At 47.6% G+C, this 18203-nt stretch overlaps 1 protein-coding gene across 1 annotated transcript in view; it reads right to left on the minus strand.

Moving 5' to 3' along the window:
* Positions 1-1363: 1363 nt before the first annotated feature.
* Positions 1364-18203, minus strand: part of H6PD (hexose-6-phosphate dehydrogenase/glucose 1-dehydrogenase) — a 28036-nt gene continuing 11196 nt past the window's right edge. Inside the window, exons 4-5 of the mRNA XM_027843807.1 lie at positions 6341-6610; positions 1364-3573 (exon numbers count right to left, since the gene is read on the minus strand). Of these exons, the coding sequence (XP_027699608.1) occupies positions 2204-3573; positions 6341-6610 (1640 nt within the window). The 3' untranslated portion in view covers positions 1364-2203. The remainder of the gene's footprint in view (positions 3574-6340; positions 6611-18203) is intronic.

Genomic DNA, 18203 nt, shown 5'->3' on the forward strand with positions numbered 1-18203 from the left:
AAGAACAATTAGCAAACTTAGAAACTGAGATCCTGTCAAGGCTGCTCATATCTTGATTTGAAATAAGAATAAGAGAATCTGCTCTGATTAGGTCCACTGGGCAAGGGTAGATGGGAAATTCACACCAGGGTACTGGTTCAGACAACTCTTACATGCCTTAATCAAGGTCTTGTGATGATTAGCCTGGACACAAGTGTAAACTACACCAGCTCATGAATTTGGCTGTGACATCATCCCCAGGGCGTGTGTGTGTGTGTGTGTGTGTGTGTGTATTGTATACACCTGGATTCTCTCCTCCAGGCATTTCAAAGCTTCTCTGGTGTTGCAATGCTCAGAAAGGAATTCTAAATGAATGTATATAGATACATATATATATATATCTTTACATACCTACATATGTGCATGTGCACACACACACATGTACGTGTGCAAAGACACATATAACTATACATGCACGTGTGCATGCACACACATATGTATACACATGTGTATGTACATACATGTGAATATATAGATATGTATCTCTAGATATGCATGTGCATATATGTATACATACATGTGTGTAGAAATAAATGTGTATGTTTCTATCTACATGTGTGTACATGTATGCACATATATGCATATATACACATATGTACACATGCATTCAGATGATATAGCTAATAAAACCTCACCGCTTTATAAGTTATGACTCACATATGTGTGTGTACATACACTATATCATTATTCCTCTCTTTTTTTCTTTGTGTGTGTATACATATATGTCTATGCTTGTTGATTGACATTCTTATCTTATAGATGACTATCTCTATGTGAAGGAAAGAGAATTAAAAAAAATTTTGTTTTAAAATTTTTACACTCCCTTGGAGATGACTGGAGACAATCCTGAGATTTTATGAAGCCATGACCCAGAATTCCTGGTCCATTATAAGTATCCTGGACCTTTCCTTCCCCTAAAGTGAAATATTTGCCAGGAGAAGGCACGTTGAGGGTGATACTGCAAGGCTGAGTGATGTGAGGCAGCCTGGCTGCTGGTCCCATGGCCTTCCCCTGGCCCAGGTGATCCAGGTAAAGGCAGAAGGGGTGGCTGCTCCTTCCAGATAAGAGAGAGGCCAAGAGCTCCTGGCTGATAGAATGGAGAGAAGGCCTGGCTTGTAGCATCAATTCCTAGTTTTTGAAGCTGGTGTTCAGTTCTCTTGGCCATGGGGTGGAGCTTAATGTGCTTGGACCTGGAGTTAGGACGGGCTCAAAACCAGCTTGAGACACTTCCTAGCTGAGTGACCCCGAGCAGGTGCCTTGAACTCTCTGGGCCTCAGATTCCTATCTGTATAATGGGAATAATGATAGCACCTACTTCACAGGGTTTCTGTAAAGTACTTTGTCGACCTTTAAGGTCGATGAAAACATGAGGTATTGTCAGGCTGACCACCAGTGGCCTACCATCTTTCTCCATCCCTTTTTCAGCATTTCACAGGGAGAATTCTGTTCTAAACAAGGCAACTGACTTAACCGCCCCCTCCCCAACAACAAAGAGCTCACTTCTGGTTCCTGAACTCAGTCCTAGCGTCCTCTCTGTCCATTTTCCAAGGCCAATGTCAAAAACTAGCCTCCTCCAGGAAGCCAGCTCTGATTAGCCCCACCCCGCTCTGACCACCATTTTCATTGGCTCAGCTGGCACCATATTATCTTGGCTCTTTTGGACATGGTGGTACGTCCTTTTCACAGAAGGCATCTTCTCTCCCCAGGCAGAAGAAAAGTCTCTTTGAGGTATAAAAGGAAATGGTTTGTTTCTTTCATCTCCAGGCCCTGGAAGGGCTGGGTGGTTTCCTGCTCGTAGTAGTCATTGAATTAATCCTTCGAATCAGTTTCACAGAATCTCAGAACTGGAAGGGACCACAGTAGTCACACATCATAGATTTAGAGCTGGAGGGTACCTGAGAGATCAGTTAGTCCAAGCCCACCCCCCTCATTTTACACATGAGGAAACTGAGGCCCAGAGAACTTCAGTGACTTCTCCAAGGCCACATAGCAGCATATTAGTGCCAGCCTTTTTCTGACTGCTCCTCATCTTGTCCAATTCATAGCTATTACCTGCTCCCCTCCCTACCCTCCTGGGGGCTATCGGAATGTACGGCCATTGGGCACAGAGTTCTCTGGTAAGCAGGGAGGACGGGGAGGGAGGGCAGGTGAGCCGGTGGCACCATCAGCCCAGAAAGGCGTCGTAGTCCATATACCAGACGAGCTGGCCAGAGGCAGGCAGGACCCCAGAGATGGGCCACTTCTTGGGCTCGTGGCCCACCCGGCTCACCTGGAGGGTGATGTCCCTCTTCCTTTTGCCCATCACGAGGACGGCCACCTTCTTGGCCCGGTTAATGAGAGGAAGGCTGAGGCTCATGCGCTGGTGAGGCTTAGCGGGGCTCTCGGTGAACACCACCAGCTTCTCCCCTTCCAGGCCGCTGGGCGAGTGAGGGAAGAGCGAGGCTGTGTGCCCGTCAGTGCCCACGCCCAGCAGCACCAGGTCAAAGCTACTGTTGGTCACGAGGGCTGAGATCTCCTTGGCGTAGAGCTCGGCACCCTGGTCCTCCTCCACGCACAGCCTCCGGTGCAAGTGTACGGGCATGGGGTGGATGTTGCAGTAAGGCACTCGGATGTGCTGGAGCAGGTGGACGTGCAGACCCTGGAAGTTGGATTCGGGGTCAGTCAGCGGGACGCACCGCTCATCCACCAGCCACAGGTGAGTGTGGCCCCAAGGGAAGCTGTAGTGCCTCGTGGCCAGCCTCTGAAACAGGGCCACGGGGCTGGAGCCCCCCGAAAGGGCCAGGTGGAATTCCCCGGAGCGCTTCACGGCCCGCTCGGCGGCCACCTCGATGTCGGACGCCAACCGGGCGATCAGCTCCTCGGGCCAGGCTGAGACGAGAGGGCTCTGCCGGAACTTGGCCTGGAGGACGCTGAAGTCTCTAGGCATGGGGCCGGCGCCGGGGCCGGGGCCGGACACCAGCTGTTCCACCTGCCGCTGCACAAAGACCACCTGGCTGCCCTCCTGCTCAAAATCCAGCAGGTACTCATTGCTGGCCCCCCCAGGGTACTGCCGGGGCACCTCCTGGGCAATGCTGTCCAGCAGCGGGGTCCACACGTCCCAGGAGGCCAGCAGGTTTTCCGTCGTGATGAAAAAATCCTTCCGCCGGTGGAAGATGTGGGAGATCAGAACGGAGTAGGCGTCTCTCTCCTGGCGGGGGCGGTAGGCGTGGAAATCAGCCAGCTGTTGACCAAAGAGGTGCAGCGTGGGCATTTCCTGGATCTCCTGCCAGCTCCCAGGAGGCAGCGAGGGCTTAAATAGGTTCCTGCTGACCAGCACCGCGGGGCTGCCCAGCGTCCCGTGCCCGATATAGAAAATGATCTGTCTGGGCTGGCACTGGCTCTTCCCAGAGTCCCGGTGGCTCTCGCTCTGGGTGCAGTACGCCCGGTTCTTGAATACGACCCGGACGTAGCCCACCCTCTCATCCAGGGCCTTCCCGGACATCAGGATGAAGGGGACGCCCTCCCAGCGCAGGTTGTCGATCTGAAGAAGGACGCCTGAAACAACAAGGGGAGAGAATCTTGGATGCGACCCGACAGGATCATCTCGGGACGGTTTCAGGGTCTCGGCGGCCAGCTAGTCCATCCCACACGTGAACAGGGAGGGATGCCCTTGACCACACACCCAACGAGTGGTCATCGGGACCCTGTTTAAGCCTCTAGGGACTGGCAAAGCCTCCCTCCTCACCTCTGCCTCCCAGCTTCTTTCAAGTCCCAGCTAAAATCTCACCTTCCGCAGGAAGCATTCCCTCTGCTGGTTACCTCCAATTTATCCTGTGTATGAGCCTGTGTGTACAGAGTTGTTCAATGTTGTCTCCCCTAGACTGGAAGCTCCTTGAGGGCAGGGACTGTCTATGCCTTTCTCTGTATCCCCAGAGCTTAGCCCGGTGCCTGGCACACAGTAGACACCATGCCTCTGTCTGTATCCCCAGAGCTTAGCCCGGTGCCTGGCACAAGTAGGCACTCAGCCTTCCTCTGTATCCCCAGAGCTTAACCCCATGCCTGGAACACAGTAGGCACTATATAAACGTTAGCTCCTTATTACTATTAGGGCAGCTAAGTGGTACAATGGATAGAGTGCAGAGCCTGGAGTCTGGAGGACTCATCTTCCTGCATTCAAATCTGCCCTCAGACACTTCCTAGCTGTGTGACCCCAGGCAGGTCATTTAACCTTGTTTGCCTCAGTTTCCTCACCTGTAAAATGAGCTGGAGAAGGAAATGGCAAATCACTTCAGTATCTTTGCCAAGAAAACCCCAAATGGGGTCAAGAAGTGTTGGACACAATTGAACAACAGAGTTAGTGTCAGAGGTGGGATCTGAACCCAGGTCTCTCTTGACATCAAGTCCAGAACCCCATCTTGGGTCATGGAATCATACAACAGAGTTAAAGGGAGTTGTCATCTGGTGCTGAAGGACTAATGCCCCTAGAAATGACTTGCCAAAGGTCCTTCAAGGGAAAGCATAGACTTTTTCTTCCACTGCCCCATGATAGTTCCTTAGTACTTGCCTGAGGTAGACAAGGAGGGTTATGGGATAGGGGGTTGGAAGGTGGCTTGTATATAGGATGGCTGGCTGCTGATATTCTGGACTATAAAGGTCAGTGTACTGGTTACTAGCACCAGGAGGGTGACCTAGCCTGCCTGGCCAGCTCATCCCCCACTAACCTGCCATAGTCTGACCAGATAGGGCTGAGAAGCTTCCGGCACCTACAGTCATCAAAACAAAGGGACGCCACGCCACTCCTCCACTCCACGCCACTCCTCCACTCCACTCCACTAACCCCTGGGGAGTGAGAAGGTGCCTGGCCACCAGGTCTAGGACCCAGAAAGATGTGCAACTGGCCTCAGTTCATCCTCATCGGGCCAGTATGGGAAGACTGCCATCAAGGATGTCCACTGCCCAGAAAAAAGCCAAGTAGTAACCTGGCTCTCTAGGTCAGCCATAAAGGCATCCCAGAGGAATTTCACACATCCCACAGAGTCCTCATGAAAATCCCCAGTGGCTGTCACTGCCGGCCCTATCTGCCAGCCATATCGGAACAGCCCCTGGACTGAGAAGCCAGAGCCACAGAGCTGGGAAATACCTTCAGGATGAAACTGACGGATTCAGAGAAACATGCAAAGACTTATAAGAACTGACGCAGAGTGAAGGAAGCAAAGCCAGGAGGACAATTTACACAATCCCACAGCATTGCCAAGACAAACAACCTTAAGAGACCTAACGACAACAATGCCGACGATAACAGCTGGCATTAATATAGTATTCTGAGGTTTACAAAGTACTTTACATATGTTCTCATTTGGCCCTCACAACAAGCCTATGCATAAAGTGCTATTATTCTCCCATTGTACAGCTGAGAAAACTGACTGATAGATACAATGACCAATCACAATTCCAGAGGACCAATAAGGAAGCTGCTACCCACCTTCTGACAGAGAGGCGATGGCCTCAAGATGCAGAATGAGACATATGGCTTTTGACATGGCCAATACAGGAATTTGTTTTGCTTGATTATATATATATATTTGTTACAAGAGTTTAGTTTTTCTTTTTTTATGTCGCTGGGCAGGGGGAAGGTAGGACGGAGAGAAAAATAAATGCTTATTAACTGAAAACAATATATTAAAGAAATAAGCCTTACCATGCTTTAAAGAAAAAAGGGGGGGAAATAAAAAATATCTCTAGGATCATCCACTGAAGTCCCTGTATTTTTCAGACAGGTCCTAAAGGTGTCAAGTGAGAGGCAGAAGGGTACAATGGAAAAAGCTTTGGAGTCAGAGGTGGTTTGTTAAGTCATTTTGCAGTCATGTCTGACTCTGTGACCCCTTTTGGGGTTTTCTTGGCAAAGATGCTGGAGTGGTTTGCCATTTCCTTCTCCAGCTCATTTTACACGTGAGGAAACTGAGGCAAACAGGGTGAAGTGACTTGCCCAGGGTCACACAGCTACGATGTGTCTGAGGTCAGATTTGAACACAGGAAGAGGAGTCTTTCTGACTCTAGACCCAGCATTCTAGCCATGTGCCACCTGGGTTCAAATCATCATCGTTCCTACCTATATGGCCTTGAGAAAAATCATTTCATTTCCCTGGGCCTCAGTTTCCTCATCTATAATGTGAGATACCCTCTAAGGTTCTTCCAGCTCAACGTCAAAGATGCTATCTATGACTTGTCCAATGACTCATGGAGAGTTAGTGTCAGAGAAGCATTCCAACTCAGATCCCTTGGCTCCTGGTCCAGGGCACCCCAGCCCAGCCAGGAAACCTACCTGCAAAGGTCGGCGTCAGGCTCACATACCCGGCAGGCTTCTGCAGCTCCTTCTGGACCTGCCCGTTGTACGCTTGGTACTGCCCTAGGACCGCGCTCCCCTTCTCCAGGCTCCGAAGGGCCCGGAAGGTCCGCAGCTTGCACCGGAGCAGCTCCTCTGGGTCGCTGAAGTTCCGGGGCAACTCCATGGCCACATAGGTCAGGATCTCCGTCAGGTGGTTCTGGATGACGTCCCGGATGACTCCGTACTCTTCATAGAAGCTAGTGCGACCTGGGGGAAGGAAGACGGAGGGAGAGGAGTCAGGGGGGCCTGGGAGGGGGGAGGGAGAGGAGTCGGGGGGCCTGGGGGGGGGGAGGACTGGGCTGGATGAGGACAGGGAGGGACCTGGTCAAACTTCCAGTGGCTCTCGTCTGCCTGCTGAGTCAAGTTCAAACACCTGAGACTCTCCATGATATAACAGCAGGGTGTTTTTTTTGGCATTTGTCCCCACCTCAGTATTCCCCTTCTGATATTCTCATGAGCCAACCAAACAACTCTGAACCTTAAACTCATGCTTTCCCACCTCCGAGCTTTTGCTCACTCAGGTGCCTGAGCTTAAAACAGTCCCTCTTTCATCTGCTTGATTTCTTCCTTTTGCCACTCAAAAGCCAACCTCTCCCAGAAGGCCCCCTGAACCCTGCCCCGAACAATGCCGATGACCATCTCCCTTCAATCTCACATTGTTTCCTGCCTCTCTGGTCCATGTTATAGCTCCTTGTGTTTATGTTTTATCCCCTACTAGACAGCAAGTTCCTGGAGGACAGACTTATGTCTCATCTAAATTTTGTATCTTCTCCAGCCCCCAGCATAGTGATACTACTGACAACAGTAACTGATAAAAGGTAACATTTATATAGTGCTTACTCCATAACAGGGCAGTTAGGTGGCTCAGTGGATGGAACACTGGGCCTGGAGTCAGGAAGACTTAAGTTCAAATCTGACCTCAGACACTTACTAGCTGTGTGACCCTGGACAAATCACTTCACCCTGTTTGCCTCAGTTTCCTCATTTGTAAACTGAGCCAGAGAAGGAAATGGCAAACCAGTCCAGTATCTCTGCCAAGAAAACCCCAAATAGGGCCATGAATGTCAGACATGACTGAAACAACTGAATAAGATCTGCTGTCAGGAGAGACCTGACTCCCTCTTGGATCCCTCTTCCAACACTTGCTAGCTGTGTGACCTTGGGAAAGTCATTTTAGCCTCAGTCTCCTCATCTGTAAATTGGGAGTGATAATTATCCTCACAGGGTTTTCATGAGGCTCAAATGAATTATTATAGACAAAAGCGCTTTTGAAAGTCACAAAGCTACATAGAAACTGTATAGAACTATTATTTTTACTATTATTGCAGACGGGAGAAAGAGCTCGTGCACAGGTCCAGGGATACAGGTGAACATGGCAAGGCTTAGCATGACACCAAAAAGTTAAGAACCCCTACTCAACAGCAGCCCTCCAATCTGTTCCCTCCTCTCCATTCACACAGCTTGGACCAGGGGTGGGGAACCTGCAGCCCCGAGGCCACATTCCCTCTTCCCTCTCCATGTCCTTGCACAAGTAGACCCCCGAGACAGGAAGGCCCTCTTTTCTCTCCCTTTCACATTATAGAATCTTCTGGGCTGCCTCTTCCATAAGGCCTCTCATCATCCCCGCTCCCCAGGTATTTATTGGCAAATCTCTTCCAGTTAAAATTTCTTAGTCAATACATTTTATCCATTTATAGATGTGCTATCTCCCGGGTAGATCATAAGCTTCTTGAGGGTAGGCACTGTTTCCCCTTTTGTCTTTATCTCCACTTCCTAGCCCAGTGCCTGCTACACAGTAGGGGATTAAGAAATACTTTTTGAGTTTAATTTGTTGAATTGAATGTAAGCAGTAAAAACAACTCTGAAGTACCATCTCACACCCATCAGATTGGTTAAGATGACAGAAAATGAAAATGACAAATATAATGCATTGTGGGCGGAACTGTGAACTAGTCTTACCATTCTGACCATTTTTTCTTTTTTATTTTGTTTCTTTTTTGCTAGGCAATGGGATTAAATGACTTGCCCAGGGTCACACAGCTAGTAAGTGTCAAATGTCTGAGGCTGGATTTGAACTCAGGTCCTCCTGACTCCAAGGCCAGAGCTCTATCCACTGCGCCACTTAGCTGCTCCTAAGGACCTGTTTAAGGACAAGCCAGGCACTGTGTTTGCAGTTTTCTAGGGGAAGAGTTCAAATTTCTGGACTCTCGAATCAGCTGAGGTGTGGTTTTAAATACTTATTTGACAGATCAGGAAACTGAGGCTCAGAAGCACAATTACTTGGCCAAGGACACACAGTTAATAAGTGGCCCAGAGTGGCGTGCAAAGGGTCAGGTGGTATTGTTGTTCAGTTGTTTTGTGATCCCATTTTGGGGTTTCCTTGGCAAGGATACTACAGTGGTTTACCATTTCCTTCTCTAGCTCATTTTACAGATGAGGAAACTGAGGCCCACGCAGGTGAGGTCACAGAATCCTAGCCCAATCTCCTCATTTTACAGATGAGGAACTCTTGACCAAAAGGACTTTGAGTGATTTTCCTAAGGTCATGAAGCTAATGAGTGTCAGACCCAGCCCTTAGACTCCCAATGTGACATGCCATTCATTGTACCACACTCTGCAAAGTCTTCACATCAATTTCCTCATTCGAACCTCACAACAACCCTGTGAAGTATGCGTTATCCCATGAGTATTTGTTATCCCCATTTTATGGATGAAAAAACCGAAGCTGGATGAGGTTGACTTATCCACGATCATATAAGTGCCAGAGTCAGGATATGGACTAAGACATAATTTCCAGGAATAAGGAGGTGACATGGCAGGGCCTCTGTCATTCACCCTGGTCAGATGACAGCTGGAATACTTTGGTCAGGTCTGGGCATGACATTTTAAGAAGGACAGTGATAAGCTTGGGAGGGGGAGGGGGCACAACCAGAATGTGGAAGGGCCTCAGATCCACACCATATGAGGATGGAACTGGGGAGATCCAGCCCAGGCAGGAGAAGACCAAGCCAAGCTATCTGAAAGTCTGTCACATAGAAGAGGGATGAGCATTGTTTTGGCCCCAGAAGACAGAACTCTCAGAGCAATGGGACAAGAAGTTGCAAAAAGGCAAATTTAGGCCTGAAGTAAGGAAAAATACTCTAACTTGAACTGCCCCAAATTGGAAGTAGCTGCCTTGGGAGACAGTGAGTTCCCCCTCACCAGAGAGCTCAAGGTAGAGGCTGGATGGCCCTTGTTGGGTATATCGTAGAGGGGTTTCCAGTGGTCACCAATCCATTGCTCAATCAGTAAACAATAAGCATTCGCTCACTAGGTGCTAGGCCCTGGACATACAAAGACAAGCAAAACAGCCCTTGCCCTCAAGAAGCTTACATTCTAATAAGGAAAAACAACGCGTCATTTCAGCTGTGACTCTATTTGGGGTTTTCTTGGCAACAGTACAGATGTGGTTTGCCATTTCCTTCTCTAGCTCATTTCACAGATGAAGAAACTGAGGCAAACAGGGTTAAGCAACTTGCCCAGGGTCACACAGCTAGTAAGTGTCTGAAGTCAGATTTGAACTCAGAAAGATGAGTCTTCTTGACTCCAGGCCCAGCACTGTATGCACTATGGCGCCACCTAGCCGCCTCATGTACCTAAGCAGTTGTAAAACACATACGGGAATTAAGATGTGTTGGGGAAGGCTTCCTGTAGAGGGTGGGATTTTAGTTAGGACTTAAAAGAAGCCAGGAAGAGTTTTAAATGCCAAATAGAGGAGTTTATAATGGATCCTCGGTGGAAGAGGGAGCCACTGGACTTCCCCGAGGGGGTGAGGGGACATGGTCAGATTCGTGCTTTAAGAAAATTCCCTTGTGTGACCTTGGGCAAGTCACTTAACCCCACTGCCTAGCCAAAAAAAAAAAAAGAAAAGAAAAGAAAATTCCTTAGACATTCATCAACTGGGGGAGAGCTGAACAAGTTGTGGTATATGAATGTAATAGAATACTATGGCGCTATAAGAAATGATGAGCAAGCAGATTTCAGAAAAATCTGAAAAGACTTGTATGAACTGATGCAGAGTGAAATGAGCAGAACCAGGAGAACGTTGTACACAGTTACAGCAACATTGTTTGATAATCAGCTATGACTGACTTAGCTCTTCTCAAGAATACAATGATCCAAGGCAGTTCTAAAGGACTCATAATGGAAAATGCTATCACTTCCAAAGAACTATGGCATCTGAATACAGATTGAAGCATATATTTTCACTTTACTTTTTTTCATGTTTTTTTTAAATCTGTACCTTCTTTTTATAACATGACTAATATGTTTTACATGATTACACATTTATAACCTATATATAATTGCTTTCTGTCTTAGGGAGGAGAGAAAGGAGGGAGGGGGAAAATTTGGAACTCAAAAATTTTTTTAAATGAATGTTTAAAAATGTCTTTTCATGTAATTGGAAAAAATAAAGCACTATTTAAAAAAAAACAAAAATGGACTGGAGAGGGGAGAGAGGAGGGACTTGAGGTAGGAAAGTTAATTGCAGGTGGGCATCAATATATTGCCATAGTTCAGGTGAGGGTGTTGAGGACCTGAACCAAGATGGTGGCTGGGTGAGAAGGAGATGGCATCAAGAAAAGTTGTGGAACTATGGAAGACAAGATACGATGGGTAATTGGCTAGAGACAGCCAGGTGATACTTTGGGTAGAACCTAGTGCCCACTGAGTTCAAATCCAGTCTCAGATACTTCCTAGCTGCGTGACCTTGAGCAAGTAACTTCATCTCTGTCTGCCTCAGTTTCCTCAACAGTAAAATGGGGATAATAATAGAACCTCCTTCCCAGGGCAGCTCCTTTGAGAGCCTCAGATCACCTACACACACTGGTGAGGCTGTGCAGTAGGATCCACCTCAATGGAGGTCCTTTCTCTCTATACAGGGGTGTCCCAAAAGTCTTCAAGCTGCTAAAGCTTAAGACCACACTAAAACTTTTGGGACACCCTGTATAATTAGACAAAGATGGTGTGATCAGAGGAATCATAGATCTTGAACTGGAAGGGACCTGAGAGGTCTTCTAGTCCAGTGGTATCAAACTCAAATCAAAAGGGATCCCTTGTGGCCAGCATTTTGACTTAGAAAACCACAAATTAACATTATCTATGTTGTACAGTATTTGTATGTATTTGCAGTTCCAAAGCAGTGAAGGGTTTGACACCTTTAACAATCCAACCCACTCATTTGACAGAAGAGGAAACTGAGCCCCAGAGAGGTTAGACGACTTGCCCCAAGTCATTCATTAAGTAGCAAAGCCAAGATTTGAACTCAAGATCTTAGGGCTCTTCCCATTGCACCATGATGCCTCTCCTTCAAGGATGGTCCCAGTGATAGCCTGTGGTTACTTCCCAAAGATCAACCTAGCAGAGTATGGAGAAATACAACCCAACAGGCTGGCCATTTGGTTATGAAATCTCTGACCATGGCAATGCATGAAGCAAAGAAAAAATACAAAATGGCCCTCGGTCCTGAGTGACGTCCTTCCATTCCTGCTGTGATGACAGCCAACTTACAGAAAAGGGGGCTAAGGGCAAATGCTAAGAATCATGCAGCTTTTAGACTATAAGCATGTGAGATCATTGTCCTTTGACCAACATGGTGACAAGAGAAATGGCATGGTACAGCAAATGAAGGCACATTAATTAAGGGCTTTTTTTAAGTGCTATTTGCCAAGCACTACACTAAGTTCTCAGGCAGCTAGGTGGTGCAGAGGACGGAGTACTGGGCCGGAAGTCAGAAATACTTATCCCGAGTTCAAATCCAGCCTCAGACACTTACTAGTTGTATGACCCTGGGCAAGTCACTTCACCCTGTTTGCCTCAGTTTCCTCATCTGTAAAATGAACAGGAAAAGAAAATGGCAAACTACTCCAGTATCTCTGCCAAGAAAACCTCAAATGGGGTCACAGAGAGTTGAACAAGGCTGAAAACTAGGCTTACAAAAACAAGCAAGCAAGATAGTCCCTGTCCTCAAGGGGAATCCACTCTAATGGCGAAGGACAACCTACAAAGGAGAGATTAGAAAGGGGGGTGGGGAGGTACACACACACTGCAACATGGTTTGGTAATGGCCAGGAAGTGGAAAGAACATTGAATTTGGAGTCAGAGGACCGCTGCTTCACACTAACCAGTGTGACCTACAGCAACTGATGCACCCTCTCTACACCTCAGTTTCCTCATGTGTAAATTAAAAAGGCCAGACTCCAAGATCACTCTTTCGGCTCCAGAGTCCTGTGAACTCAATCCTATCAGTCCTGGTGTTTTTGTGGGTGTGTGTACTATAAATAAAGCCAGAAGACAAAATGTCAGGTCAGGAAAGGAAGTGGGCCAATCCCACAGTAAGAATAATGGGTAAGGATCAATAATTGTGCACCCGTGCAAGGACAAGAGACCCAGAAGGTGTGAGCACATTGGGAGGACCCCCTGGGAAGGATTTATGTGAGCAGATAGACCAGACAGCCAGGCTGAGAAGGCATGATTGGAGTTCACTCAGTATCATTGGAAAGAATACTCAAGTTGCTCCATAAGTATGGAAGTATTCCGCCATCTTGTCTCAGAAAGGCAGGGACCAACTCTTGCTATTGCCTCTTTTCAAACAGGGAGAATAGGGCATCAGAGGTCACAGAGCAGCGAAGGAGGGGTGGGGGTGGGGGAAAAAGTTTGCTACCCAGAAATTCCACCGCTGGGCATGTGCCCAAAGAGAGCAAAGCCAGGCCCTATATTTGCCAAAATATTCACAGCAGCATTTTTTGTGCTAACTAAGCTCTGGAAACAAACCGAGAGTCTATTGATTGAACAACAGCTGAACAAACTGTGATATGTAAATTTAATGGAATATTATTGTCCCATCAGAAAGATGGAGCCGTGGAAAGAGTGGGGAATTTGAAATCAAAGGACCTGAGTTCAAGTCACTATGGGACCTTGGATAAAGTGTGAGCCTGATTTTCTCCCTCTTATATTCACATCCAGTCTCAGATACTTAATACTTGTGTGACTCTAGGTGAGTCATTTCTCCTCTATCTGCCTCAGTTTTCTCAACTGTAAAATGGGGATAATAATAGCACCTACCTCCCAGAATTGTTGTGATGATCAATTAAGATAATACTTGCAAAGTGTTTAGCACAATTCCTAGAATACAGTAGATGCTTAATCTTTCCTCCCCCTCTCCTTCCCTTCTTTCTTTCCTCCTTCTTTTCCTTCCTTCCTTTCTTCTTTCCCTACTTTACTTCCTTCTTTTCTTCCTCTTTTCTTTCCTTCCTCTTTTCCTTCATTTTTTTAATCCTCCCTCCCTCAATCCTTCCTTCTTTCTTCCTCCTTTCCCTGTTTTCCTTCCTTCTTTTTTACCTCTCTTCCTTCCATCCCTCCTTCTTTCCTCCCTCCCTTCCTTCCATCCATCCATTCACAAAATGAGGGAATTGAATCAGATACATGATCTTATGAAATAATAAGCATGAGGAAATCAGAGAAGCATGAGAAGACCCGTATGAACTCATGCAGAGAGAAGCGAGCAGAACCTGGTAAACAACTACTTATATGCAATAGAGGAAACTCAAAATCGAAGCTAAATGCAGAGTTCATTGTGGAGATCAGTCTTGGTCCCTGAGAAGCCATGCGAGGGTATCTCCCTGCTTTCCACAGAGAGGTGGGGAACTGAGTGTGGAATGTTGGAGATTTCTCTGTTAGTTTTGCTTGCCTCTCTTTGTTACAAGGGAGAGTTAATTTGGTCAGGGAGGTGTCTGGCCACGTATATCCAGAGATGACTATGCTATAAAAACAAAAGCCATCAACAAAGCTTTTTAATAAAAAGATCATTGGACCTCCTGACTCTTAGACCTAGCACTTTAGTCACTAAGACTGCTTTGCCCCAGAGGTACAGCCTGGGGCTAGCTGGGATGCCAGCATGAGGCACAGCCTGGACTCCAGAAGGGAGGCCAGCATGAGGCACAAGGATGGACTCCAGAAGGGAGGCCAGCATGAGGCACAGTTTGGACTCCAGAAGGGAGGCCAGCATGAGGCACAGTTTGGACTCCAGAAGGGAGGCCAGCCAGAAGGGAGCATCTGCTAGAGATCTGTGATTCAGGGGCTTTCCCCAGGCAGCTGCCAACTCTGAGGTCATCAACAAACATGCTGACCTGAATGGGGCCCACCTGAGGCTATCAAAGCATAACCCATCCCCCAGCTTAATCTCTTAATGAAAAATAACGATAATCATAGACAAAGTGCCGCCAAACTCGAAGCCAGGAAGTCATGAGTTCAAATCCCACCTCTGACACCCACTGGCTATGTGACCCTGGACAAGTCACGTCACCTCTCATTGTGCTCCTGGTCATACTATAATCACTAAGCCTCTTGAGTTTCAGAAAAGGTGTCAACCGGCGTTGGTAGAGGTGACGTGACTTGGCCCAAGTCCCAAGCCTGATTTTCTGTCCCAAGAAAGAGACTAGGGAGTTCAACTAGATGATCTCTAGGGTCCCTCGCAGCTCTGGACCCATGATAATGTTAACACCAGGCATTTATATACAACTCTAAAGTTTACAAAGTGCCTAACATTCTTTTTCTCGTTTGAGCCTTACAACAACCCCAGGAAGTAGGTGCTGTTATTATCTCCATTTTACAGATGGGGAAACTGAGGCAGAACCAGGCTTAGAACCCAGGTGCTAGTCTTGAGATTCCGTGTTCCTTCCCCTAAGCCACAATTCTTCCAGCCCAACACTGCAGCCTGGTCCAGGCCTCGTGAGAGAGATGAGGAGGTGGGGATCCGGCTTCCAGGGTCAGTCGGAAGGCTGGCTCTCTAGCTGACCTCGTATTTAAGAGTGGATTTCCTGCAGGAGCCCCCACATGGCAGAGACTTATCTCCCCATCGCCTCCCCAGCCCCATGTCCCAAGCAAGCCCTCGGGAGGTCGCTGTGGCCAAGGGAGACACCCTGGATCAGGTCCAGCCCAGCTCCCCTCCCTGGCCTGGAGAGTTTGCTCAGGGTGAAGGAGAGCCAAGAGACATAATTAGGCAGAGCAATCACAATAACCATTATGACTCACTTCTGAGCACTTCCAGGAGCTTCCAGAGTCCGCAGGGTCCAGAGCTGGAACTCTTAGAGGTCATCTAGTCTGGCCTCACTTCCTAGCTGGGTAACCCTGGGCAAGTCACTTCACCCTGTCTGCCTCAGTTTCCTCATCTGTAAAATGAGCTGGAGAAGGAAATGGCAAACCGCTCCAGTATCTCTGCCAGGAAAACCCCAAATGGGTCACGATGAATCAGACAGGACTGAAAAAGTCTGAACAGCAAAAAAAGTCAGACTCTCTTATTTTACAGATGAGGAAACTGAGGCCTAGAGAAATTAAGTGACTTGCCCAGATTACACAACTAGTAAGTGTCAGAGGCAGCATTTTATTTCTGGTCTTTATTGGCTCTAAGCTCAGTGCAACGCTTAACTGCCTACTGCATACAACTGCCAGGCTGGAGGCTTTCTTCCTTCAGGCTGCCTCCGCACTTTGGCTTTTTTTCTGCTGCTGGCCTTCACTGTCCTCTTGGCTCACAGTTGCGTTGTAGGCCTGCAGAACGACTGCGTGCAGGCAGCCTTTCTCAGCCCCATCTGAAGAAGCCAAGACTTTGGTCAAATCATTTCCTTTCCCCAGGGCTCAGTTTGATCATCTTTCAAAAAAGGGGCCTGTCCTTGAAAATGACATCCAGGCCATCATCTACTCAGCTGCTAAATGATCTTCCGACCATGCCACCCCCTACTCTATAACCACCTTGGCTCCCTATTGCCTCCAGGATCGAGCGTCTGCTGGGACATTTAAAGCCCTTTCCAGTCTCCTCTCTCCCATCCACGATGCTGACCTCCTTGCTTTCTCTCACCATAGCTCCTGGCTCCCTTCATACCTTCTGCAGGAGGCCTTTCTCAGGCCCTCTGCCACTGCCATCAGCATCAGCCCTGGAGAGCACCTGTCATTTACACCGCATTCTTTTTACACATTGCCTCCCCTGACTAAATTGTGAGCTGTGTCCAGAACTCCCTGCTCCTCCCCTCCACCACAGACCCAGGGCAGAGAGGCGTTCTGAGCCAGGCAGCAGGGGGACCCTCTTGGTAACTTTGCCTTTCTTTGTAACCAACTCCTGACACAGAGTAAGTACTTAATAAATGTTTGTGGATTGACTGACACCCCTTCCCTCTCTAAAGGCCTCACCACAACAGACAATATCTTACATTCATTCTCTCACTGGATCACATCTTACGTACCAGGACAGGCAGCGTGGGATAGTGAATACAGGGCTGGCCTCGGAGGCAATGAGATCTGGGTTCAAGTCTCGGTTCTAACACATCCTGGCTGGGTGACCTTGGCCTAGCTAGCCTCACACCTCAAGGCCCCAGGCATCTCTCTAAGTTACAGAGGAGGTATTGATTGGCATTACTGAGGGAGCCCTGGGGCAAAAACACAGGCTTAGCTAATAAATAGGTAAGTAGATAGATAAACAGATAGATAGATAGATAGACAGGATGATAGAGATAGATAGAGATAGATAGAGTAGATAGGATAGAGAGAGAGTAGATAGGATAGACAGATAGGTGATTGAAATAGAGATAGATACATAGAGTAGATAGGATAGATAGACAGATAGATGATAGAGATAGATAAATAGATGATAGAGATAGGTGGATAGACAGAACAGATAGAATAGATATGTAGATAGAGATAGATAAATAGATAGATACAGTAGATAGGGTAGATAGATAGATAGATAGATGAGCAAACAAGTAATTAAATAATTAAATGGATGAACTACTAAACATATATACAGAAGTGAGTGTGCATATATATACACCACCCCCCCAGGTCCTCTGACTTCAAATCCAAAACTCTTTCCACTCTGGCCCATAGCCCTCCTTGCAATGCCTACATCACAGAGATTATTAGGAGAAAAAAGTACTTCTTGTAAGCCTGAAAACACTCAAAAATTATCATGCTTGTAAAATTATAAACAAAACATTGATATAAAGCCTTTAAGTACTATTAAAAGACGTGAGTTGTTATTGTGACCTCAGAGTCTCCAGGGTCTCCCCGGCTCTCTCCCTCTTCCTCCATGGTCCCAAAGCACATTTACAGTCTCTGCAAACACGGTCTTCAGAGGATCTTGTACAAAGACCCTTAAATGAAAGATTACCAAGTGAGGGAGGGAGGAAAGCAGGGGAAGAGAATGCAGAGCTGACTCCTGGCATGGAGGGCAGTGCCCCAGACCCCTGCTCCTCCTCTCTGCCACAGACCCAGGGCAGAGAGGTTGGGCCATCAGGGCTTTCTGAGCAGGGTGGCAGCAGCCGGGCCAGGAGTGTCCCACCCTCTGCTGAACACCGCAGCCTCATTGCAGCGCGAGGAGGCAGCCGGCCTGTCATTCTGCAGTAGCAGCAGCAGCAGCAGCGCCCACATGCCTGGCGCTGGCTCACTGCATCCTTTGTCTTGGTGGAAGAAAGGCAGTGGTAGTCCTCAGCCCCCACGCTGGGCCTCTCACTGGCAATCGGACTCTGGAAACTGAGAGAACAGGAACTGGACCAGCTGAGGCTATGGCAGGAGACAGTGTTAGGGGCTGGGGACAGGAGTGACTTTCCAGAAACCAAGAAATAAAGGCAAATCAAGGGCTGACTAAGGACCTAATGCAGCTTGGTGACCTCTCTGCTCAAATCTGGGAACTTTCTAGGGCACTGGATTGAGTCTATTAAGATGAAATTCAAGAGAGATAAATGTAAAGTCTAACATTTAGGTTCAAAAAATC

Source organism: Vombatus ursinus, unplaced genomic scaffold (genome assembly GCF_900497805.2).
Source record: "Vombatus ursinus unplaced genomic scaffold, bare-nosed wombat genome assembly UNPS02014932.1, whole genome shotgun sequence".
Taxonomy (NCBI): Eukaryota; Metazoa; Chordata; class Mammalia; order Diprotodontia; family Vombatidae; genus Vombatus; species Vombatus ursinus.